At 42.6% G+C, this 26192-nt stretch overlaps 1 protein-coding gene across 1 annotated transcript in view; it reads left to right on the top strand.

Moving 5' to 3' along the window:
* LOC143297590 (uncharacterized) overlaps window positions 1-26192 on the top strand; it is a 91285-nt gene that overhangs the window by 29016 nt on the left and 36077 nt on the right. Inside the window, exons 9-12 of the mRNA XM_076609996.1 lie at window positions 12056-12251; window positions 15569-15785; window positions 17926-18752; window positions 23991-24091. Of these exons, the coding sequence (XP_076466111.1) occupies window positions 12056-12251; window positions 15569-15785; window positions 17926-18752; window positions 23991-24091 (1341 nt within the window). The remainder of the gene's footprint in view (window positions 1-12055; window positions 12252-15568; window positions 15786-17925; window positions 18753-23990; window positions 24092-26192) is intronic.

Here is a 26192-nt window from a genome sequence, read left to right as displayed (position 1 = left end):
AGCTTGTTCCATTTATTTAAGAGTAAAAAAAAAACAAACACCCCCCCCCCCCCCCCCAAAAAAAAAAAAAAAAAAAGAACAACGGCAAAAAAACAACAACAAAAACTAAAAAGAACAGATAGCTTTAAAACAAAGTTTGCACAATTTAAGAACTCGTGGCTCTTTGGCCAACAAAAAAACGGTTTGTGCAAGGTACGTCCACAGATTCTCCATGCCCATTGTGTAATTCCACAGTTAATGATGAAATTCATTTTATGTTTGATTGTAAATCTTATGATGATTTGAGAATTAAATGTGTGAAATTTAAAAAAGATACTGCAGAAAGAAAAGATCTCCTTCGCGTGTTATCATCATCTAGAAGATCATGAGTTAATATACTTGATTGCAAATTTTACTTCAGAAGCTTTGAAAGATTAGGCATAAACATTGCACACACTTAGACACTGCTTGGTTAGATTAACTCTTTCCATACGAACGGTGAAAATGATGACGTTAACAGTGTTTCACCCCAATTACCATCATCAAAATATTGCAAGCGGAAGGCTCTTATACTGAAGACATGAATGTTGACAAAGAATACCACAATTCTGACGACGGAAGCTAAAGGTTGGGTCATTCAGACACCCACTGGACATCCGAGGGGTCTGTGTAGAGGAGAAGAGAGGACTGGCCGTACTGAGTGAGTTAAACTTATTTCCCCAGTAAACACCTGTTGGTGTTTGTTTCACTGATGGATGTATGAACGTAGTGATTATATGCTGGGTGGCCTGTTAGCTGCTGCCATTTTTTCTTCAAGGAAAGAACTTTATGCTAGTTTCGTTTCATTCTCTGATCCCACTGTATTCATTTCTTCTTCTTCTTCTTCTGCGTTCTCTTGTATGCACACGAGTGGGCTTTTACGTGTATGACTGTTTTTACCCCGCCATGTAGGCAGCCATACTCCGTTTTCGGGGGTGTGCATGCTGGGTATGTTCTTGTTTCCATAACCCACCGAACGCTGACATGGATTACAGGATCTTTAACGTGCGTATTTGATCTTCTGCTTGCATATACACACGAAGGGGGTTCAGGCACTAGCAGGTCTGCACATATGTTGACCTGGGAGATCGTAAAAATCTCCACCCTTTACCCACCAGGCGCCGTCACTGTGATTCGAACCCGGGACCCTCAGATTGACAGTCCAACGCTTTAACCACTCTGCTATTGTGCCCGTCGTATTCATTTCTTATTATGATGTTTTGTTATGCAACAAAAACATGTTGACGTTTTCACCCATGTCAAAAGGACCTTATGGCCAATAACATTAATTTGATTAAAATGTTAAAGTGTCAACTCTCTCTGTCTCTCTCTCTCCTTTGTTTCCTGGTTGTTGTTTTTTTTTATACTTTGTTTAAACTTCCTTTTTTCCTGTTTTTTTAATGCCTTTTTTTTTCTTTTACTTTTTATTTACAAATATATGTATTTTACTTTGCCCCTCGTTGGCCAAGGCTGCTAGCATGTAGAAAAGCCACAAATGAAGGCTTATGTTCAGCCATTATTATTCAACTTTTAAAGATTTTTGTCTTCTTGTATCTTGACTCTCTCCCTCTGGTCGTTTTTTTTCCTGTGAATCTCGTCCCAATGTCAGATATGATTTTCCTTATTTCAACTTCCTTCTCACATGTGAAATGACCTGGATCAGTGGACGTAAGTTGTGTCATCTTCTTCACTCGTCTTCTTTGCTACAACTCCAGTGTTCACACACACATACACAAGTGGGCTTTTATGTGTACAGCTGTTTTTACTCCCGCCGTTATAGGCTTTCACGCTCTGTTTTTTTCCATAACCCACTGAACACTGACATGGATTATGGGATCGTTAGTGTGCGTATTTGATCTTCTGCATGCATGTACACATGCACACCGGTCTGCACATCTGTTGACATGGGAGACTGGAAAAATCTCCACCTTTTACCCAGCAGGCGCCATGACTGTGTTTCGAACCCAGGACCCTCAGATTGAAAGTCCAGTGCTGTAACTGCTGGGCTGTTGTGCCCGTCAAGTAAGTTGAGGGTGTCAGCAGTGTGAATCTTCTTCTTCTTCTTTGTTCGTGGGCTGCAATTCCCACGTTCACTCATATATACAAGAGTGGGCTTTTACGTGTATGACCTTTTTTTTTACCCCGCCATGTAGGCAGCCATACTCCGCTTTCGGGGGTGTGCATGCTGGGTGTATACTTGTTTCCATAACCCACCGAACGCTGACATGGATTACAGGATCTTTAACGTGCGTATTTGATCTTTTGCTTGCGTATACACACAAAGGGGGTTCAGGCACTAGCAGGTCTGCACATATGTTAACCTGGGAGATCGGAAAAATCTCCACCCTTTACCCACCAGGCGCCGTCACCGAGATTCGAACCCGGGACCCTCAGATTGAAAGTCCAACGCTTTAACCATTCGGCTATTGCGCCCGTCAGCAGTGTGAATGAAGCAGGGCACCTGGATGATCAGTTCTGTCATGGTCCCAGACTGCCTTGAGAGCTGTTCACTCTGATGCTCTGTATTCGTATCAGATCTGCACAGCTATTTCATATGTAAAGGCAGGTTGTTTTTTTTCTCCTTCACACACACACACACACACACACACACACACACACTGGGTGATCCAACACACACACACACACACACACACACACACACACACACACACACACACACACACACCGGATGATCCAACACACACACACACACACACACACACACACACACACACACACACACACACACACAAACACACCAGGTGATCCAACACACACACACACACACACACACCAGGTGATCCAACACACACACACACAAACACACCGGATGATCCAACACACACACACACACACACACACACCAGGTGATCCAACACACACACACACACACACACACCAGGTGATCCAACACACACACACACAAACACACCGGATGATCCAACACACACACACACACACACACACCAGGTGATCCAACACACACACACACCAGGTGATCCAACACACACACACACACCGGATGATCCAACACACACACACACACACACACACACACACACACACACACACCGGATGATCCAACACACACACACACACCAGGTGATCCAACACACACACACACACCGGATGATCCAACACACACACACACACACACACACACACACACAAACACACCAGATGATCCAACACACACAAACACACCAGGTGATCCAACACACACACACACACACACAAACACACCAGATGATCAACACACACACACACACACACCGGATGATCCAACACACACACACACACACACACCAGGTGATCCAACACACACACACACCAGGTGATCCAACACACACACACACACCGGATGATCCAACACACACACACACACACACACCAGGTGATCCAACACACACACACACCAGGTGATCCAACACACACACACACACACACACACAAACACACCAGATGATCCAACACACACACACACACACACCGGATGATCCAACACACACACACACACACACACCAGGTGATCCAACACACAAACACACCAGGTGATCCAACACACACACACACACCGGATGATCCAACACACACACACACACACACACCGGATGATCCAACACACACACACACACACACACACCAGGTGATCCAACACACACACACACACACACACCAGGTGATCCAACACACACACACACACACACACCAGGTGATCCAACACACACACACACACACACACACACACACACACACACACACCGGGTGATCCAACACACACACACACACACACACACCAGGTGATCCAACACACACACACACCGGATGATCCAACACACACACACACACACACACACACACACACCGGATGATCCAGTCTGTGGGGGTTAAGTGTGTGAGTGGTGTAACAATGTTGGTATTCAACAATGTCTGTCTCACAGACATGAGGATTTCCTTTTCCGGCAGCCGGTGGTGGCCTGCCCATGGGGGGAAACGAAACAATGCGTGTTCTTTGTGCATCACACTGGGTTGTGGTTTGTTTCCTCGTGCGCAGCGCTGAGGTACTGACGGCGGTCCTGTGTTCTGCAGCATTTTGGTGGTTTTTGACTCACTTGTATAAACAAAGTGAGTCTGTGTTTTAACCCGGTGTTCGGTTGTCTGTGTGTGTGTGTGTGTGTGTGTCCGTGTGTCTGTGTGTCCGTGGTAAACTTTAACATTGACATTTTCTCTGCAAATACTTTGTTAGTTGACACCAAATTTGGCATAAAAATAGGAAAAATTCAGCTCTTTCCAGTCATCTTGTTTAAAACAATATTGCACCTCTGGGATGGGCACAAAAAAAAAAAAAAAAAAAAAGTCTAATTATATGTAAACTGCATTTCCTGTTACATTTATATTTTTTGTATTCTCTAAACTTGGCACTTTGACCTCTTATTCTGACACAACAGCAAGAGGAGTCATTATTATCATTTTTTGTTCAAACAGGAACTTCTTTTGCTAAGCATGGAATTTGTATTTATTTTGCAAACGTTTTGGTGCAGACAGTAAAAAAGGGAAATTACTCTGTAATTAATGCTAGGGGACTTAATTTATCACAAGTGAGTCTTGAAGGCCTTGCCTCTCTTGTCTTGTTTGTGATTTGAAGTTCTTGATTTTACAAGGGAAGGATGAGGAGAGGGTGGGGGTGGGGGGGATGAAGAGAAGGGGGAGGAGGGGAGGTGGGGGGGGGCGGGGGGGGGAGGGATGGTTGAAGACAGTGACATCTGTTCTAGAAATTGTCAAGTTGTCTGTGTAGAATAGAACAGACTAGAATGAATTTTATTGTCATGAAACCTTAGGTTTATGGGACACAAGTGCAATGGTAGAATGAAAAACACGCATGTGTAGGTGTGTGTGTGGGGGAGGGTGGATGGTAGGGGCTGGACGGATGTCTGTGGAGGGGCGAGGGGGGGAAGGAGGTCTGGGGTGGGAGGGTGGGCAAGATGGGTTGCTTGTGTTTTGGTACCTGAATGTGTCTTTGCACCGTTCTTTGTGTGGCAAGTCATGGGTCCATTGTGTCTGCATGAACAATCTCAACACACGGGTACGCGCTCACATATGTGTGTGCGTGCGCAGTGTGCAAACTCTTATCTGTAACATGAAGACATGCATGCATGCTGAGCAATATATAGGTGCACACACACACACTCTGTCTGTCTGTCTGTCTGTCTCTCTCTCATACATACACATACCTCTACCCCACCCCACAACCTTTCCATCTACACAAATGCACACATACCCCCCACCCTCCTCACACACACACACACACACACAATGCACACATATCCCCCTCCTCCCCCCCCCCTCCCCCCCCCCCCCCCCCCCCCCCCTCTGTCCCCCCACCGCCCCCCACCCCCCTACACACACACACACACACACACACACACACACACACACATGCACACACTGTCCCTCTCTCCACTTCCGTATTTGATTTGGTCAAGTGGCAATGGAAATACCTGGTTTCACTTCCTGGCCTGCTTTATATTTAAGTCTCCACATGCCCCCCCCCCCCCCCCCCCCCCATCAGCCCCCCAACACCTTCCACCATGCTCCCACCATTGCCTCCTCCCTTCCCCTCCCCACTGCTGGCTTCTAAGGGGAGAGCAATCCTCACAGGTCTTCCTTGTCCCCTGGTGGTGGCGGCGGTGGTGGTGGTGTTTGTTTTCTGACATGAAAAACCCTCTCTTCCTGGATTCTTTTTCTTGTGCTGGTCTATTGTGGCGTGTGTGTGTGTGTGCGTGTGTGTTTTTTGTGTGAGAGTGTGTGTGTGTGTGTGTGTGTGTGTGGGTGTGTGAGAGTGTGTGTGTGTGTGTGTGTGTGTGTGTGTGTGTGTGTGTGTGTGTTTGAAGGCATCCGCCCACTCGAGAGTGTGGGTGTGTGCCATGGATGTGTGCCTGTGGTTTCTCAGGTTGGCTGGATTGTTTCATTTCGTGTTGTTTAGAACTGAGAAGGCTTTTGACTTCAACAAGGGAAGTGCGCTTGTACGCTTTGTCATATTTGAGTTTCAGTTTGAGTTTCAGTAGCTCAAGGAGGCATCACTGCGTTCGGACAAATCCATATACGCTACACCACATCTGCCAAGCAGATGCCTGACCAGCAGCGTAACCCAACGTGCTTAGTCAGGCCCTGAGAAAAAACAAAGAAAAGAAAAAAAAAAAGGTGAATAAATGATAGATAAGCGTACATAAATAAGTAAATATAAATGAATGAATAAATAATAATTATAATATAAAAAAGGTAGTAGTAGTAGTAGTAGTAGTAGTAATAGTAATAATAATAATATTTGAATAGAAAGTTTGTTCACTCCTACACACAGACACAAAGATGCTAGCATACATGCACACATATACTCTTTTGCACTCATAATGTGAATACATATGTAACAGATACACATACATTTGCACTAGAACACACACAAACACACACACACACAAACACACAGACACAAGCACACACACACACACACACACGCACGCACGCACGCACGCACGCACGCACGCACGCACGCACGCACGCACGCACGCACACACACACACACACACACACAGAGAGAGAGAGAGAGAGAGAGAGAGAACAACTCAGAACTGTTCATGTCTTTGGGGATCTTTTCCGCCAGGCTGTCTGAACTTGTGACGGTCAGAATACAGAGTATGTCAGGTGTTTTTAGTTCAGTTATCGCCATGCTGGTTTGACCGAAAGTGAAGCTGGTGAGCTGGCTTCTGTGCGACATTGCGGTCTGTGCATGGAGGGAAGATGAACTGAATGGAATTATTTTGTAAGCATTGTATTTTTTAGCATTTCTAATTGCTAGCAATATGTGTATGTGCGTACACGTGTGTGTGTGTGTGTGTGTGTGTGTGAGTATGTGTGTGTGTGTGTGTGTGTGTGAGTGTGTGTGTGTCTGCAAGTGTATGCATGTGTGTGTGTGTGTGCATGCACATGCCTGTTAAAAATGTGAGAGGCACTTATATCTCTTTCCACTTTCCACTGTGCTAAGGCTTTTTTTTTTGGTCTCCTCTTTTTCTTTTTCTTTCCCTTGTTTTTTTTCTCTCTTCCTGTTACAGCCTTGTAGGGCAGTGAGTGAGTCAATACGGAAGATTTTCTTGCCTTTGTTCGGCATCCAGCAGGTTGAAGTGCTTTGTCACGCTGCTCTCCTGCTCGACAGATATTTTCCGTTTGAATCGATGGGCTGTGTTTGAGCGTTTGACCGTGTGTATCCCGTGCATGGCTGTCCAAGAGTTTTCTTTTTGTTCATCGCTCGTTTCTGGATGGGCAACGATGATGTGAGAGCCTGCTGTGTGTGTGTGTGTGTTGTGTGTGTAATGTGGATATTGCGTGGTCCTCTTGTTGGTTTAAGGTGGTGGCTTTTGTTATGACGCTTAGGTTGGTAGGAGTAGGTGGGGTTTTTTTTGTTTTATGTTCTTGATGAGGAGTTTTCCCTTTTGTTTTAAGCTTGTGTTTGTATGAGTGGTGGTGATTTTTTTTGTTTGGTTTTATTTGTTGTTGGTGTTTTTTTTTATATTTCAGTAATAATGATGGACAGTTATTCCTTTGCTGTGTGTTTTTGATGATAGGAGTGGTTGTTTTTATCAGTATTATTGATGAGGAGTGTAGTGGTGATTGAGTTTTTGTGTGTGTAATGTGGATATTGCGTGGTCCTCTTGTTTGTTTAAGGTGGTGGCTTTTGTTATGAAGCTTAGGTTGGTAGAAGTAGGGTTGTTTTTTGTTGTTGTTGTTGTTGTTGTTTTATGTTCTTGATGAGGAGTTTTCCCTTTTGTTTTAACTCACTCAGTACGGCCAGTCCTCTCTTCTCCTCTACACAGACCCCTCGGATGTCCAGTGGGTGTCTGAATGACCCAACCTTTAGCTTCCGTCGTCAGAATTGTGGTATTCTTTGTCAACATTCACGTCTTCAGTATAAGAGCCTTCCGCTTGCAATATTTTGATGATGGTAATTGGGATGAAACACTGTTAACGTCGTCTCTTTCGCCGTTCGTATGGAAAGAGTTACGCTTGTGTTTGTATGAATGGTGGTGATTTTTTTGTTTGGTTTTATTTATTTATTTATTTTTTTCCAGTAATAATGATGGACAGTTATTCCTTTGCTGTGTGTTTTTGATGATAGGAGTGGTTGTTTTATCAGTATTATTGATGAGGAGTGTAGTGGTGATTGAGTTATTGTGTAGTGGATGAAACATGTTGCTCTAGTTTAAACACATTTTTTTTAAAATACCTATTTTTGTTATGGTGAGTTTTCTGGGAAGTGTGTGTGTGTGTGTGTGTGTGTGTGTGTGTGTGTGTGTGTGTGTGTGTGTGTGTGTGTGTTCCTGCTGCTGTTACAGCTGCAACCTCTGCAGTGCTTTATTTTCATTTTTTTAATTTATATATATATATATACTGAATATGATGCTGTCTTTACTGTAGCTTCTACTGCTCTGACTGTTGCTGCTATCTTCCTCCTCCTCCTGCTTCTTCTTCATTATCATCATCATCATCATCTTCTTCTTCTGCCTTCTGCTTCTGTCTTCTTCTTTGTCTTCTTCATCATCTTCTTCTGCCTTCTGTCTTCTTCATCATCTTCTTCTGCCTTCTGTCTTCTTCATCATCTTCTTCTGTCTTCTGTCTTCTTCATCATCTTCTTCTGCCTTCTGTCTTCTTCATCATCTTCTTCTGCCTTCTGCTTCTGTCTTCTTTGTCTTCTTCATCATCTTCTTCTTCTTCTTCTGCCTTCTGCTTCTATCTTCTTCTTTGTCTTCTTCATCATCTTCTGTCTTCTGTCTTATTTGTCTTCTTCATCATCTTCTTCTTTTTCTGCCTTCTGTCTTCTTTGTCTTCATCATCATCATCATCATCTTCTTCTGCCTTCTGTCTTCTTCTTCTTCATCATCTTCTTCTTTTTCTGCCTTCTGTCTTCTTTGTCTTCATCATCATCATCATCATCTTCTTCTGCCTTCTGTCTTCTTTGTCTTCTTTATCTTCATTATCGTCGTCATGTTTTTCTTCTTCTGCCTTCTTTTTCTTCTTTGTCTTCTTCATCATCTTCTTTGTCTTCTTCATCATCATCTTCTTCTTCTGCCAGTGATAATGATTAATAACAGCAAGAAAAAGTACTGACATTAAAAGATAGTTTACTTCAGCAGCCACTGTCAGGTTTAACCTCAAAAAGTCATAAAGCGGAATATAAACCTACTACTGTCGCCAGTGTTGATCGTCATTGCAAAAATGCCATGAGCAAGATGTATTATCATCAGATCAGGTGTGACAGTTGTATTTTTGCTTTTACTTGCACGCACGCATGCACACACACACACACACACACACACAGAATAACGGACATGAAGACACACAGACAAACACACACACACACACACACACACACACACACACACACACAGAATAACAGACATGAAGACACACAGACACAGACACACACACAGACACAGACACACACACACACATATTTTCTAAAAATATAAAATGTATATGCGGTAAGCAAATAACTGTAAGTCATCTACTCATTCATTGTCCGAGCATAAGACCGTTAATTCCTAAAGATGTAGTTGATGACGTTTCTTCCAATATTTCATTAGCCACTGAAAAGATTTTGAATGATTATTCATTGCTTAGAATGTTTTCGGAAATTTTAAACTCCAGTCCAGTTGGTATCCTCCTTTGATGTGTTATAATTAATGTTGTTATTTATATTTACATTGTTATAGGTTAATACTTGTTGATATGCATATACATATTCTCCTTCCCATGACACCTCATTCAATACACACCACAATCTCTTTAGACCTTTTTCTTATAATATACTTTTCCTCTGTTACATAACATGAATTTTTTATTTTTTTTTTTATTTTTATTTTTTTTTTTACACTAATATTCACATGCATTCCCTTTCCTTTATCCACTTCTTTACTCCTTTCCGTCTAAAAACACTTATAGTGAATAGACGTTAAACTGAAGATAAACACACACACACACACACACACACATGTGTACCAGTCTATGAGTGTGTGTGTGTGTGTGTGTGTGTGTGTGTGTGTGTGTGTGTGGTATCATCCACTGTGAATCAGTTCTTTGTCTATGTCAGTGTATGCGTCGACAGTGGAGAAAACGTTAGTGCTTGACCCCAGCGTCTGATACAGAGAAAGACAGTGCGGTAACTGTTTCCGTCCCCAGTTAACTCCCCGACACATTGTGTGAATCCCACATTTCTTGGAAACAAGTGCGCTGCTGTCAGCTTGAGCGTGGCCAGTTTTGATTTTGAGTGTTTTCTTTTGTAATCCGTTTTCCCGAGGATGTGGAATGAATCAGATGGTGTGTGTTCTCGTTCTGTCTGTCACTATGTCTTCTTACGTGTACCCTAAGTTCAGGACAATAGTGGTGTTGGTTTGTTTTTTTTTCTTTCTCAACTTGACTCATGTCGCATATAAGTAAACAAGCGTTATTTATCAGCTGAAATTAGTAACAGAAGCAGCAGGGTGTTTTATTAGCATTTATCACAAGAAAGCACAAGCTTTAAAAACACAGAGGAGGAAGTTTGTTCAATGCCCCGTCACACTAACTGGTGATTGTAGACATTTTGTTAAAGTTTTGATTTTCACAATTTGAATGCTTTTGTTAGGGGGGTGGGGAGGGAGGGGGCGGGGGGGACTGAATAGCAACGGGCGCAATAGCCGAGTGGTTAAAGCGTTAGACTGTCAATCTGAGGGTCCCGGGTTTGAATCACGGTGACGGCGCCTGGTGGGTAAAGGGTGGAGATTTTTACGATCTCCCAGGTCAACATATGTGCAGACCTGCTAGTGCCTGAACCCCCGTCGTGTGTATACGCAAGCAGAAGATCAAATACGCATGTTAAAGATCCTGTAATCCATGTCAGCGATCAGTGGGTTATGGAAACAAGAACATACCCAGCATGCACACCCCCGAAAACGGAGTATGGCTGCCTACACGGCAGGGTAAAAACGGTCATACACGTAAAAGCCCACTGGTGTGCATAAGAGTGAACGCAGAAGAAGAAGAAGAAGAAGAATAGCGAGTTGGGGGAAACTGGGTATCAGGAGGATGGAATCACAGATGAACATTTGAAGTAAATATTCAAGTGCAGAAAACATGTTATTGGCACGAGGGAAGGCATCTTGTGTGTGTGTGTGTGTGTGTGTGTGTGTGTGTGTGTGTTGTGTTGTGTTGTGTTGTGTTGTGTTGTGTGTGTGTGTGTATGTGTGTGTGTGTGTGTATGTGTGTGTGTGTGGTGTTGGTTGTGTTGTGTTGTGTTTTGTTGTGTGTGTGTGTGTTGTGTTGTGTTGTGTTGTGTTGTGTTGTGTTTTGTTGTGTGTGTGTGTGTATGTGTGTGTGTGTGTGTATGTGTGTGTGTGTGTGTATGTGTGTGTGTGTGGTGTTGGTTGTGTTGTGTTGTGTTTTGTTGTGTGTGTTTTGTTGTGTTTTGTTGTGTGTGTGTGTGTGTGTGTGTGTGTGTGTGTGTATGTGTGTGTTTGTACTTCTGGTACTTCTGTGCTGTCTGTTGGCTGTCTCTCTGCTTGACTTTATTGATCACTTTGTGCTGGCATTATTTGGCGATTGTGTATCAAGACCCTGTCTTTTCACTGTCAAATTAAGAAGTGACAAATGATTGTTAAAAGCTGCCTGTTTTGTTCACGTTGTGTCTCTTTCTCTCTTTCTTCACTTGCATGTAATCTGTGCGCCCTCCCCCTCCCCCGAAGGTACATCAAGGTACATATTGTCTATTTTCACATGTACACACACATGCATGCACGCATGCTCTCACGCACTCTCCCACACATGTATTTATATATCAGAATGGATTTCACTACAACATTTTGTCAAGGTCAACTCTCTTGTTGCTGTGGGTTCTTTTACATGTCTTAAGAGTCCATGCTACGCATGTTACCTCAGTTTATCATCTCATCAGACCTTGGAAGAAGAAAAACAAAACCAAACCAAACACCAGATACATTATGTTGTCCCGCAGAGACAAGCCCGACACGACGGAAGGCGACGGCAACGACACGGACGATGTGTTCCGGTCAGGGTCGGAGTCTCCGCAGTACAAGCTTCCCACAATGCCTGACGCCAAACAGCGCCGCGCCACGGTCAGCGGGGGATCACCCACGTCTGAACACAAAGCTCTGATGGTGGAAGACCCGGTCATTCGGCCCAAGTCACAGGTGAAAGGCTGCTTTTGTTGTTGTTGTTGTTGTTGTTGTTGTTTGTTTTAACCCATTGATTGTTATTACCTGTTTGTTTTAACCCATTGTTTGTTACCTGTTTGTTTTAACTCGTTGTTATTACCTGTTTGTTTTAACCCATTGTTTGTTATTACCTGTTTGTTTTAACCCATTGTTTGTTACCTGTTTGTTTTAACCCATTGTTTGTTATTACCTGTTTGTTTTAACCTGTTGTTTGTTATTACCTGTTTGTTTTAACCCGTTGTTTGTTATTACCTGTTTGTTTTAACCCATTGTTTTTTTACCTGTTTGTTTTAACCCCATGTTTGTTATTACCTGTTAGTTTTAACCCATTGTTTGTTATTACCTGTTTGTTTTAACCCATTGTTTGTTATTACCTGTTTGTTTTAACCCATTGTTTGTTATTACCTGTTTGTTTTAACCCATTGTTTGTTGCCTGTTTGTTTTAACCCATTGTTTGTTACCAGTTTGTTTTTACCCATTGTTTGTTGCCTGTTTGTTTTAACCCATTGTTTGTTGCCAGTTTGTTTTAATCCATTGTTTGTTGCCAGTTTGCTTTAACCCATTGTTTGTTATTACATGTTTGTTTTAACCGGTTGTTTGTTATTACCTGTTTGTTTTAACCCCTTGTTTGTTACCAGTTTGTTTTAACCCATTGTTTGTTGCCTGTTTGTTTTAACCCATTGTTTGTTACCAGTTTGTTTTAACCCATTGTTTGTTGCCTGTTTGTTTTAACCCATTGTTTGTTGCCTGTTTGTTTTAATCCATTGTTTGTTGCCAGTTTTCTTTAACCCATTGTTTGTTATTACCTGTTTGTTTTAACCTGTTGTTTGTTATTACCAGTTTGTTTTAACCCATTGTTTGTTGCCTGTTTGTTTTAACCCATTATTTGCTGCCTGTTTGTTTTAACCCATTGTTTACTGCCTGTTTGTTTTAACCCATTGTTTGTTGCCTGTTTGTTTTAACCCATTATTTGCTGCCTGTTTGTTTTAACCCATTGTTTATTGCCTGTTTGTTTTAACCCAATCAACCTTGGGGAGTTTACAGCCTGGGCAGGCTTTCCATGCCATGTTGATTTGGGAAAAAAATGCATAAGATATACCGTTTTTCCTCCACATTATATGTAGACACATCCAGAAATACTGTGGGAGTAAGTTCACTTGCCTTTCAGTTGATGCATAAGTAGAAACGTGTACACCATTTCAGTGAAACAAATTTTAACGCCAGGCCAATGCACGGGTGCAGGGCTGAATGAGTTAAAAGAAACTATGTTGGATTACGCTGCTGGTGAGGAGGCATCTGACTAGCAGATGAGGTGTAGCTTATATGGATTTGTCTGAATGCAGTGGCGCCTCCTTCAGAAACTGGGTTGGTATGGCCATGTATTTGTATTTTCTTTTTATCACAACAGATTTTTCTGTGTGAAATTCGGGCTGCTCTCCCCAGGGAGAGCGCATCGCCATACTACAGCACCACCCATTTTTTTGTATTTTTTCCTGTGTGCAGTTTTATTTGTTTTTCCGATTGAAGTGGATTTTTCTACAGAATTTTGCCAGGAACAACCCTTTGTTGCCGTGGGTTCTTTTACGTGCGCTAAGTGCATGCTGCACACGGGACCTCGGTTTATCGTCTCATGCGAATGACTAGCGTCCAGACCACCACTCAAGGTCTAGTGGAGGGGGAGAAAATTTCGGGGGCTGTGCCGTGATTCGAACCAGCGCGCTCAGATTCTCTCGCTTCCTAGGCGGACGCGTTACCTCTAGGCCATCGCTCCACTTGTAACAAGATCCATTGGCCTTGCTCTTACAGTTCACCAAAGAACTGCTCAGGGAGGGAGACTGAGGGGAAGACAGTAAAGAGATGGACTGACAGCATTGGAGAATGGACAAGAAAACCATTTTGCAGAGACCCAGGCTTTAACACAGAGCCGACAGACCTGGAGGAATCTGAACAGTTCTGCGTGGCACCCCAGTGTCTCTTCATGGAAAGGAGGAGTCTGTGCTGTGCAGACTGCATGCGGGGAACACTTTTTTTTACTCATTCTTACTTGTTGAAGGGGGAAGAGGCCCCTCGATGTATTCCCTGTGATGAGCCTCTCACCGTGAAACATGTGCTCCTTGACTGTTGGGATCTGCATGACGTTAGACGCAGACATTACACGGCGGTTTCTTTGAAGACCTTGTTTCGTGATGTCCCTCCATGGGTGCTGATGGACTTCTTAAAAGAAGTGAACATTTTTAACCAGATTTGAAGGTTTTAAACTATGGAAGTTTTTTTTAAAACTTTCGAGTGGAAAGTTTGAAGTGGTGACTCATTTTAATTGTTTGTTTTTTTACCCTTGTAGTAGTTATTAAGTGGCGATAGCCTTGAGATGGCCTTAGTGGTCGGCGAGGCTCTAAGCACCATAATTTCATTTTCATTTCATTTGTCTCTTCATGGAGTTAAGGGAGAAAAGGGAGATTTGTTTGATTATTGTTCAGGGACTAATGTCTGGACACAAGTCACTGATAGTCGCTACTACTTCTACTTCTGCTACTACTACTGGTTCATCAACATGCGGTTTTGTTCTCATCTAGTTCATCAGGATGTGGTTTTGTTCTCATCTAGTTCATCAGGATGTGGTTTTGTTCTCATCTACTGATCTAGTTGATCAGCATGTGGTTTTGTTCTCTTCCAGTTCATCTGCATGTGGTTTTGTTCTCATCCAGTCCATCAACATGTGGTTTTGTTCTCATCCAGTTCATCTGCATGTGGTTTTGTTCTCATCCAGTGCATCAACATGTGGTTTTGTTCTCATCCAGTTTGTCAGCATGTGGTTTTGTTTTCATCCAGTCCATCAACATGTGGTTTTGTTCTCATCCAGTTTGTCAGCATGTGGTTTTGTTCTCATCCAGTCCATCAACATGTGGTTTTGTTCTCATCCAGTTTGTCAGCATGTGGTTTTGTTTTCATCCAGTCCATCAACATGTGGTTTTATTTTCATCTAGTTCATCAGCATGTGGTTTTGTTCTCATCCGGTCCATCAACATGTGGTTTTGTTCTCATCCAGTTTGTCAGCATGTGGTTTTGTTTTCATCCAGTCCATCAACATGTGGTTTTGTTTTCATCTAGTTCATCAACATGTGGTTTTGTTTTCATCTAGTTCATCAGCATGTGGTTTTGTTCTCATCCAGTTTGTCAGCATGTGGTTTTGCTTTATCCAGTCCATCAATATGTGGTTTTGTTCTCATTCAGTTCAACAGTATGTGGTTTTGTTCTAACCCAGTTCATAAGCATGTGGTCTTGTTCTTATCCAGTTTGTCAACAAAGCGGAACGAGACGCAGCTCTGGCAGTATTGGCGACGGCAGAGACAGGTGTGAAGGCCAAGGCCTGGGGGACCCTGGAGAAGGAGGAGGTGGTGTTGGGGCGGAAGGGGAGCGAGGGCTTCAGAGCCACCAGCAGTGAGAGCAGCTGCGATCATAAACGACCATCAGAGTCAGAGGTGGATGACTCCGTGTTCTCTGACAAAGAAGGTAAGAACGGATGGGAGTGAGCGGTTTCTGAGGTGTTTGGTGACTTGAAATGTGTGTAGGTTTAAACTGGAATGTATTCATGACCTTAGGGTCCACCCTCTATCCCTCTCTGTGGCTTCAGACCGCGCTGGGATGCTGCGTTTCAGGACAGGTGTAGCGTTCTTCCTGGTCACATTGCTTGACTCGGCTGCCTGGTGTACAGTGCTATTTTCTTGTATGGTTTCAGTTTCAGTTTCAGTAGCTCAAGGAGGCGTCACTGCGTTCGGACAAATCCATACACGCTACACCACATCTGCCAAGCAGATGCCTGACCAGCAGCGTAACCCAACGCGCTTAGTCAGGCCTTGAGGAGAAAAAAAAAAGAAAAAAAGAAAAAAAAAAGGTGAATAAATAATAGATAAGCTTACACAAATAAATAAATAAATAAATAATAACTATAATGTTAAAAAAAAAAGAAAAAAAAAGGTAGTAGTAATAATAATAATAATAAAAATCAATAACAATAATAAATAAATAAGATAACAATGATGATAAATAAGCAAATAGATGTAAAACATGGATGTTGGCATTGGCTCTTCCTTGACCGACATTTTTCACTGTTCTGCTTCTGATATGTCCATTTCTACTTTTTCACATATATTTTCTTGTTTATTTCTGTATTTAATCTTTGACGTGTGTCACATATCTTTGACATCTATGTCTATTATTTTTCCAAATATCTTGTGTTAATTTTTTGCATGAATCTTTCTGCATCAGTGTTATATGTTTATTTCTGTATTAAACTTTCATATTTGATGCTGTATCAGATTTTGAAATTTGATATTTCAAATACTCCCAAAAGCGGAATGTGGCTGCCTACATGGCAGGATAAAAATGGTCATACATGTAAAAGCCCACTTGTGTATATATGAGTGAATGTGGGAGTTGCAGCCCACAAACACAGAAGAAGAAGAAGAAGAAATTTCAAAAGTCTTGTGTTAATTTTTTTCATGAATCTTTCTGTGTCAGTGTTATATGTTTATTTCTGTATTAACCCTCAAAGTGCTGGATATAATAAAACATACTTACAGAAATCATGCTTAAAACAAAGGGATAGTTTGCCTCGCTACCTGTGCTCTGATTTGGGGCATTTGTATGCTTATCAGTAAGAATAAATAGGTAAACCTATACATTTTTGGAAAGTAGAGTGAATGAAGAATCAGATAAAAGTAAGAAAAAGGCTGTACCTTGTATGTAGTTGGAGATATTCCATAGGATATAATTAACAAATTTTGCACACTCATTTTCCAAAAACGTCAACCACAATGTTTATAGGTATTTTCACATCTTTTACAGAGTCAAAATCTCAAAATTGGAATTAAACTGTACAAAAAATGTTCTGGCTGCAGAATCATGATATGAATATAACTGAAACAATGAAATTATAAGCATTGTATTATTTGTTTGAGACACACCCACCGACGCCACGCACGCGCACACTACAATACTTTATGCAATCACAGGCAAAAACAGAAATAAATGTTTTCTTTTAGCTCATGTTGCTTTCAAAAGCAGCAAGAATGCTTTAAATCAAAATAATTTCCAGTTTTCTAGCTTGATTTGGTCAAGAAATCGCAATAGACCCATGCCTAACCCACATTACCACCCCTCCCCACCCCCATCACCCACCCCCCAGTTTTTGTGGCTGGAGACACAAAACTGAATGAACAACAAGCAAGCCAGCATGCCCAAGTGTCAAAATAACAAAGCCGTTTTCACCAGAATCCCTGTCAAGGTCACTCATTTCCTGAGCTTTGTCAACTTCAGTGTCACTCATTGTTTACAAAAAATACGAAGATCTGGACTTATAAACTCGGTCAAAGTTTGTGCAAACACAAGCAGGGAGGCAGTAACACCAGAACGAGGCAGTTTTACGAAGGCTGCCGAGCATAGCTGTACGATGTCGGACCTTATGTAAACAGAGCCACGATCGTGGCCCATCGCACTTTACCGGGAAAGCCACGATCGTGGCTCATCGCGCTCTCTGGGTTAAACTTTCATATTTGTTGCTGTATCAGATTTTGAAATTTGATATTTTTGCATAAAGCAGTGACATGCATATTGATATTTGTAAACATGTCTGATGTTCACTTCTGTACAGATCCACAGATGCCCAAGCCCCAAGTGGCGGGAGCGAAACAGGAGTTCTGGGTGACCAAACCTACCCCCGTTCTGATGGAAGCGGCAGTCAGCACATCGCTGTCCATGTCTTCACAACCCTGTTTGGCAAAGACACCCTCCTCCACCTCCTCCACCTCCTCCACAGCCTCCACTTCCACCCTCTTCAACTCTCCAATCCCTGGACCATACGCTGGTGGGAAGGTAGCAGACGCAGGGTCTTCGGACAGGGGTCGCCTGGCCAGTGTCAAGTCCCCGTTGGTCAAAGCACGGCCTCCGTCCCCGGTGTCTGCCCCGCCCAGCAGGAAGAACAGAAAGGGGTCGGAGGGCTCGTCACGGATGGTGCCTTCCCCTCTGGCGGCTGAAGTGAGGGGCGGTGTGAGGATGTCACCGGCGACACCGGTCTCTCCTCTGACAGTGGTGACAGGAGTGCCCTGCCCCACATCCACCGCACTGGGAGGAGGGGTCGCTGGCTTGGGACAGGGGGAGAGTCAGGCGTCAGGCAGACCTCCGTCCACGGACAGGTCACACTTCCCCTTCACTGACACCTGGGGGGACGGTTCTCCCAGGGACTCCGCCTCCAGTCAGCCTGGCCCCAGACAGGCGGACGAGACGTCCTCCGGTCGGGTGTGGGACGTGCGCAGAGAGAAGTCAAAGCCGCTGGTGTTGGAGTCGGCCGGTGTCAGTCCCGACCACCGGCCGCAGTCGGTGCAGCATGCCATCTACACGGAGGTTGCCACGGACACCCCACACAAAGACGCCCCTCAGCTGATGAAGATCAAGAAGCTGGAGTCACCCACTGCTGCTGATGTGAGTGTGTCGTGTTGTGTTGTGTTTGTCTGTAGATGTGAGTGTGTCGTGTTGTGTTCTGTTTGTCTGTAGATGTGAGTGTGTCGTGTTGTGTTTGTCTGTAGATGTGAGTGTGTTGTGTTGTGTTGTGTTTGTCTGTAGATGTGAGTGTGTCGTGTTGTGGTTGTGTTTGTCTGTAGATGTGAGTGTGTCGTGTTGTGTTGTGTTTGTAGATGTGAGTGTGTCGTGTTGTGTTGTGTTTGTCTGTAGATGTGAGTGTGTCGTGTTGTGTTGTGTTTGTCTGTAGATGTGAGTGTGTCGTGTTGTGTTGTGTTTGTAGATGTGAGTGTGTCGTGTTGTGTTGTGTTTGTCTGTAGATGTGAGTGTGTCGTGTTGTGTTCTGTTTGTCTGTAGATGTGAGTGTGTTGTGTTGTGTTGTTTGTCTGTAGATGTGAGTGTGTCGTGTTGTGGTTGTGTTTGTCTGTAGATGTGAGTGTGTCGTGTTGTGTTGTGTTTGTCTGTAGATGTGAGTGTGTTGTGTTGTGTTCTGTTTGTCTGTAGATGTGAGTGTGTCGTGTTGTGTTTGTCTGTAGATGTGAGTGTGTTGTGTTGTGTTGTGTTTGTCTGTAGATGTGAGTGTGTCGTGTTGTGTTCTGTTTGTCTGTTGATGTGAGTGTGTCGTGTTGTGTTGTGGTTGTGTTTGTCTGTAGATGTGAGTGTGTCGTGTTGTGTTGTGTTTGTCTGTAGATGTGAGTGTGTCGTGTTGTGTTGTGTTTGTCTGTAGATGTGAGTGTGTCGTGTTGTGTTGTGTTTGTCTGTAGATGTGAGTGTGTCGTGTTGTGTTGTGTTTGTCTGTAGATGTGAGTGTATCGTGTTGTGTTCTGTTTGTCTGTAGATGTGAGTGTGTTGTGTTGTGTTCTGTTTGTCTGTAGATGTGAGTGTGTTGTGTTCTGTTTGTCTGTAGATGTGAGTGTGTCGTGTTGTGTTCTGTTTGTCTGTAGATGTGAGTGTGTCGTGTTGTGTTCTGTTTGTCTGTAGATGTGAGTGTGTTGTGTTGTGTTCTGTTTGTCTGTAGATGTGAGTGTGTTGTGTTCTGTTTGTCTGTAGATGTGAGTGTGTTGTGTTGTGTTCTGTTTGTCTGTAGATGTGAGTGTGTCGTGTTGTGGTGTTTGTCTGTAGATGTGAGTGTGTGTTGTTGTAGAGTGTGTGTCTGTTTGTCTGTAGATGTGAGTGTGTCGTGTTGTGTTGTGTTTGTCTGTAGATGTGAGTGTGTCGTGTTGTGTTGTGTTTGTCTGTAGATGTGAGTGTGTCGTGTTGTGGTGTTTGTAGATGTGAGTGTGTTGTGTTGTGGTGTTTGTCTATGTAGTTTTGTGAGTGTGTCATTTTGTGGTGTTTGTCTTTGCAGACGTGAGTGTGTTGTGGTATTTGTCTTTGCAGATGTGAGTGTGTTGTGATGTAGTTTTTTTCTTTGAGGGGGGTTAATTTACATGGTTACTGTCCTTGGTCAGAGGCCAAGTTCTAAGCGTCTTACAAACACTGGAGTCATTTGTGCAAAATATGCACACATGCAGGTGCACACACACATGCATGTATACACACTCACACTCAGACATGCATACACATGCACACAAGCACATACATACACGCATGCAGATACACACACACATATGTACATATATGTACATGCACACATACTCACACACACAAATGCACAACACACACACACACACACACACACACACACACACACACACAGGGTTATTATATAGACTCATTTTGTGCACACACGCACACTCTCTCTCTCTCTCTCACACACACACACACAAACACACACTGTCTCTACCCTCACCCCTCTCTCCTTCTTTCTCATATGCACACAAAATCAAGGAGAAAAAAGACCAGGTTTTATTTGTTTATCTATTTATTATTGCTTTTTGTCAGAAACAGAATACTTTGAAGTTCAGGAATGGGAATCATGTGGCTTTTCAGAGTTTGTGTGTGTTCATAAACGCATAGAAAAAAAAAAGTGAAACACTGGGAAACTTGATTTTACTTCACTGTACATTTTGATAAAGCCTTTTGCTAAAGGGTTTCGGTAGAAGTGAAAGTGTTAGCAAAACGGTTTTTGATGGGAGGGTCTGTATCAGCTACGTGGTCGACAGTCACAGGCAGCTTGTTCTGCTCCAACTGAGCAGCCAGCCATAACTGAGAGCTAGAATGTGTCATCATGGTAACCCCCGACTGAATGAGGCGTCACACAGAGTCATCGTGAAGGAAATGAGTACTTGCCATGCTGACTCGTCATTCCTCGTGGCTCTTGCCTGTGACTCAGTACTGGGAATGTTTTCTAGCGCTCACTGTTCTTTGTAGAGTGTGTTTGAGTCAGTTTTGTGTTTGAGTCAGTCTGTGTTTATACATTCCAGCGACTTAACTATGCCACATAGATCACTTCCGCCTTCAGTTTATCAGTGACAGGATGTTTGCTGAAAATGATGCACAGGTTAGGTGCGTGCCCTACGCAATGATCAAGGAGATAACGGCAGCGTGCATTACACTGGGAGTCATCCACTTGTAATGTGATCATGGATGTGAGGACATGCAGACGCTTGGATGTGTGTGGTGATTTTGATGTTCAGAACAGTGTGAATTGAGAGCCGGTGTGTCAGAGTGTGTGTGGTCTGCCGTGCCATGTGCTACGTTTTATGACGTTTAATTTCTGAACATCATGAGTGTGTTGTTTGATGTTAAGTAATAAACCATTTGTAGACATTACTTTTTAGATATGTACATGTTCGTTATCTATGTTTTGTTTCTTTCAGTGTTATGTTTTACTCATGCACTCTCAAGGTGTGGGGATAAGTTTAATCTGATGAGTCACAAGCCAGCGGTACGGGGTCTCTTAAATCAAGGGAATACAGATAAAGTATTGTGGTCTCTTATGATCATGTGTCTGGTGTCATTTCTCTTTGTGAGGATTTTTATTGTTTTTGTTTTAGCTTATCTCCTTTGTTGTGGATATTTTCTTTCTCTTAAAAAAAGAAAAAAAAGTAAAATAAATAAGCGGTGCAGTCATGTCTCTGACCAGGGAAATGTAGTATTGTTGGTGTGTAGTGTCTTCGTGATCAAAGTTTGTTTCTTGCCCTTGGCAGTCTCGCCAAGGGACTGTATTCAGCGACCTGATCTCCTCACTGTTCCCTCACAGTGTGTTGTGCGGGTGTTGCCAGACCCATGGAGATAATGTGTTCTGAGTGTGTTGCCTACCAATGGACATAATGTGTTCTGTGTGTGTTGCCCACCAATGGACATAATGTGGTCTCTGTGTGTTGTCCACCTGTGGACATAATGTGTTCTGAGTGTGTTGTCCACCCATGGACATAATGTGTTCTCTGTGTGTTGTCCTCCCATGGACATAATGTGTTCTCTGTGTGTTGTCCTCCCATGGACATAATGTGTTCTGTGTGTGTTGCCCTCCCATGGACATAATGTGTTCTCTGTGTGTTGTCCTCCCATGGACATAATGTGTTCTGTGTGTGTTGTCCTCCCATGGACATAATGTGTTCTGTGTGTGTTGCCCTCCCATGGACATAATGTGTTCTCTGTGTGTTGTCCTCCCATGGACATAATGTGTTCTGTGTTGTCCTCCCATGGACATAATGTGTTCTCTGTGTGTTGTCCTCCCATGGACATAATGTGTTCTGTGTTGTCCTCCCATGGACATAATGTGTTCTGTGTGTGTTTCCTCCCATGGACATAATGTGTTCTGTGTGTGTTTCCTCCCATGGACATAATGTGTTCTGTGTGTGTTTCCTCCCATGGACATAATGTGTTCTCTGTGTGTTGTCCTCCCATGGACATAATGTGTTCTGTGTTGTCCTCCCATGGACATAATGTGTTCTGTGTGTGTTGCCCTCCCATGGACATAATGTGTTCTGTGTGTGTTGTCCACCCATGGACATAATGTGTTCTGTGTGTGTGTTGCCCTCCCATGGACATAATGTGTTCTGTGTGTGTGTTGCCCTCCCATGGACATAATGTGTTCTCTGTGTGTTGCCCTCCCATGGACATAATGTGTTCTGTGTGTGTGTTGTCCACCCATGGACATAATGTGTTCTGTGTGTGTGTTGCCCTCCCATGGACATAATGTGTTCTCTGTGTGTTGCCCTCCCATGGACATAATGTGTTCTGTGTGTGTTGCCCTTCCATGGACATAATGTGTTCTGTGTGTGTTGCCCTCCCATGGACATAATGTGTTCTGTGTGTGTTGCCCTCCCATGGACATAATGTGTTCTGTGTGTGTTGTCCACCCATGGACATAATGCGTTCTGTGTGTGTTGCCCTCCCATGGACATAATGTGTTCTGTGTCTGTGTGCAAGTGTGTTTATGGTATGTGTCCTTAGTTCTGTCTTATCCATATGTTGGTGAAGTATTTTGCTGTACGGGCCTCCTGAAAATGACTTCTTATAAAAAAAAGTGCAAAGAAAATTCATGGAAGGGTGATATTTTGAAATTATATAAACTTTTTGTGTGGTCTTTTTATTTTATTTTTTTATTTTTTATTTTTTATTTTATTTTATACTCCACATGACTGGTCAAGACAAGCCATGTGTGACAGCAGGGGTTTCACATGGCTTCAGCAAAATGTGGAGACAGAAAAAGAGATGAGAGGACAAGATCCCAGAACGGACAGGCCGGAGACTGAGTGATGCCATGCGAGAGAACAGGGAGAGACGCAGAGAACTGGACGCCAGGTCGTCAGTGGTCCCACCCCACAGTCTTGAGACGACTGGACAGAAGAGGAAGGAGAAGAAGAAGAAGAAGGAGAAGAAGGAGAAGAAGGAGAAGAAAATATACAGATCTAAACCCTGCTGTGTGTAACACATTGATGATCAATTAGTATTCAGGGAGTTCAACTGTTATTGCAGGACAATTTATTTATTTATTAATTATTATTATTATTAAAAAAAATTTTTTTCTTTCTTTATTTTATTTTATTTTTATTTATTTTTATTTTATATTTTATTTTATTTATTTATTTTAATTTTTTTTTATTATTATTTTTTTCTCTCAAGGCCTGACTAAGCGCCTTGGGCTACGCTTCTGGTCAGGCATCTGCTTGGCAGATGCGGTGTAGCGTATATGGATTTGACCGAACGCAGTGGCGCCTCCTTGAGCTGCTGATACTGATACTGATATGATACTGCAGGACGGTGATGTGAACTATCATTGTAGGGAGCTGATGACGTGAACTGTCATTGCAGGCGCCAGAGGTGGTGAGCGAGGCGTCGGCCTCCACCAAGGTGAAGAAACGGGTGGAGTTCTCACCTGATGCCAAGGAGTCCAGCCCACCTCAGGAAGTCAGGTGAGAACTCTTTTTTCACCTGTCTGTCTGTCTGTCTCTGTGTCAGTCTGTGTATGGTCGTTTGTTTGTTTGTTTTCTGCCAGCCTGTTTGATTTCTTGTGAAAGGATGTTGTGCTATTTTATTGACTCACTTGTGTAAACAAAGTGAGTCTATGTTTTAACCCGGTGTTCGGTTGTCTGTGTGTGTGTGTGTGTGTGTCCATGGTAAACTTTAACATTGACATTTTCTCTGCAAATACTTTGTCAGTTGACACCAAATTTGGCATAAAAATAGGAAAAATTCAGTTCTTTCCAGTCATCTTGTTTAAAACAATATTGCACTTCTGGGATGGGTACAAAAAAATTAAAAAATGAAGCCTAATTATATGCAAACTGCATTTACTGTTATATTTATATTTTTTGTATTCTCTAAACTTGGCACTTTGATCTGATATTCTGACCCAGCAACAAGAGCAGTCATTATCATTTTTTGTTCAAACAGGAACTTCTTTTGCTAAGCATGGAAGTTTTATTTATTTTGCAAATGTTTTGGTGCAGATAGTAAAAAAGGGAAATTACTCTGTAATTAGCTAGGGGACATTCACTTTAAACTGATCTTCCTCATCTTAAACATTACATTTTGAAATTATACACAATACATAAAAAGCTTGGATTTTTTTTCAGTGCATCACAAGTGAGTCTTGAAGGCCTTGCCTCTCTTGTTTATTTATGTATTCATTTATTTGTTTGTTATTTATTTATAGTCTGCCTGTCTTGAGTCTTAACCGAGTTGTGTTCTCTTTTCTTTAAAAATGTTTGTCATCATCTGAGATTAGTGAGGAGAAGAATCTTTGTGGTTAAAAAGAAAAAAAAAAAAAATTACAAATAGTTCTGGAAGTCCAAGGGTTACTGGACTTTGTTAAAAGGGAAGTAATTAATTTAACATAGGAAACAACTGAAAATGGATGTGAAAAGTCAAAAACATCAGTGTTATCAGTGACTAAATTTTTTACAACACACTTTCATGTCAGTCAGTCTAATAACCAAATGCCACCATGAATCCCTGTGGTAAAACCCAGAAGACTTTATGATGGTGCTCAGTAGTATGGGGAGTGATGGCCTAGAGGTAACGCGTCCATGTAGGAAACGAGAGAATCTGAGCGCGCTGGTTCGAATCACGGCTCAGCCGCCGATATTTTCTACCCCTCCACTAGATCTTGAGTGGTGGTCTGGATGCTAGTCATTCGGATGATACACAGCATGCAGCATGCACTTAGCGCACGTAAAAGAACCTACGGCAACAAAAGGGTTGTTCCTGGCAAAATTCTGTAGAAAAATCCACTTCAATAGGAAAAACAAATAAAACTGCATGCAGGAAAAAATACAAAAAAAAAAAAAAAAAAAAGGGTGGCGCTGTAGCATAGCGACGCGCTCTCCCTGGGGAGAGCAGCCTGAATTTCACACAGAGAAATCTGTTGTGATAAAAAGAAATACAAATACAAATAAATATTTGGAGTATTTGAAGCAGCAGCCTTTGCTCAGTGTGTGTGGGTCTGTCACGGACACATAAAGGTTTGATGTGCTTACTGTGGTGAAAGGGGTCCAGGAAATGAAAACACGGTGGAGACTGGTTACACAATGCGTCGTGTTGGTGTACTCAGTGATGATGGGCCGTGCATTGTTTTCTGATGGAGATGGTGTGGCCACTAGGGAAATCTCTTCCTGCTTTCTTTTGTCTCTCCTCTCTCTCTTTCTGCCTCTCTTTTGCTTCTCTCTCTCTGTGTCGGTCTTTTACTTCTCTCTCTGTGTCTCTCTCTTTCACTTCTGTCTCTGTCTCTCTCTTCTCTTTCTGTCTCTCTCTTGCTTCTCTCTCTTTCTGTTTCTCTTTTACTTCTCTCTCTGTCTCTCTTTCTTCTCATTCTTGTTTACTTCTCTGTATTTAAATTTTTTTTTAATTTTATTTATTTCTCAAGGCCTGACTAACGCATTGGGTTACACTGCTGGTCAGGCATCTGCTTGGCAGATGTGGTGTAGCGTATATGGATTTGACCGAACGCAGTGACGCCTCCTTGAGCTACTGATACTGATACTTGTATTTCTCATGCTTTTTTCTCTCTCTGTC

Source organism: Babylonia areolata, chromosome 23 (assembly GCF_041734735.1).
Source record: "Babylonia areolata isolate BAREFJ2019XMU chromosome 23, ASM4173473v1, whole genome shotgun sequence".
Classification (NCBI taxonomy): Eukaryota; Metazoa; Mollusca; class Gastropoda; order Neogastropoda; family Buccinidae; genus Babylonia; species Babylonia areolata.
This window is presented reverse-complemented; position numbering and strand designations above follow the sequence as displayed.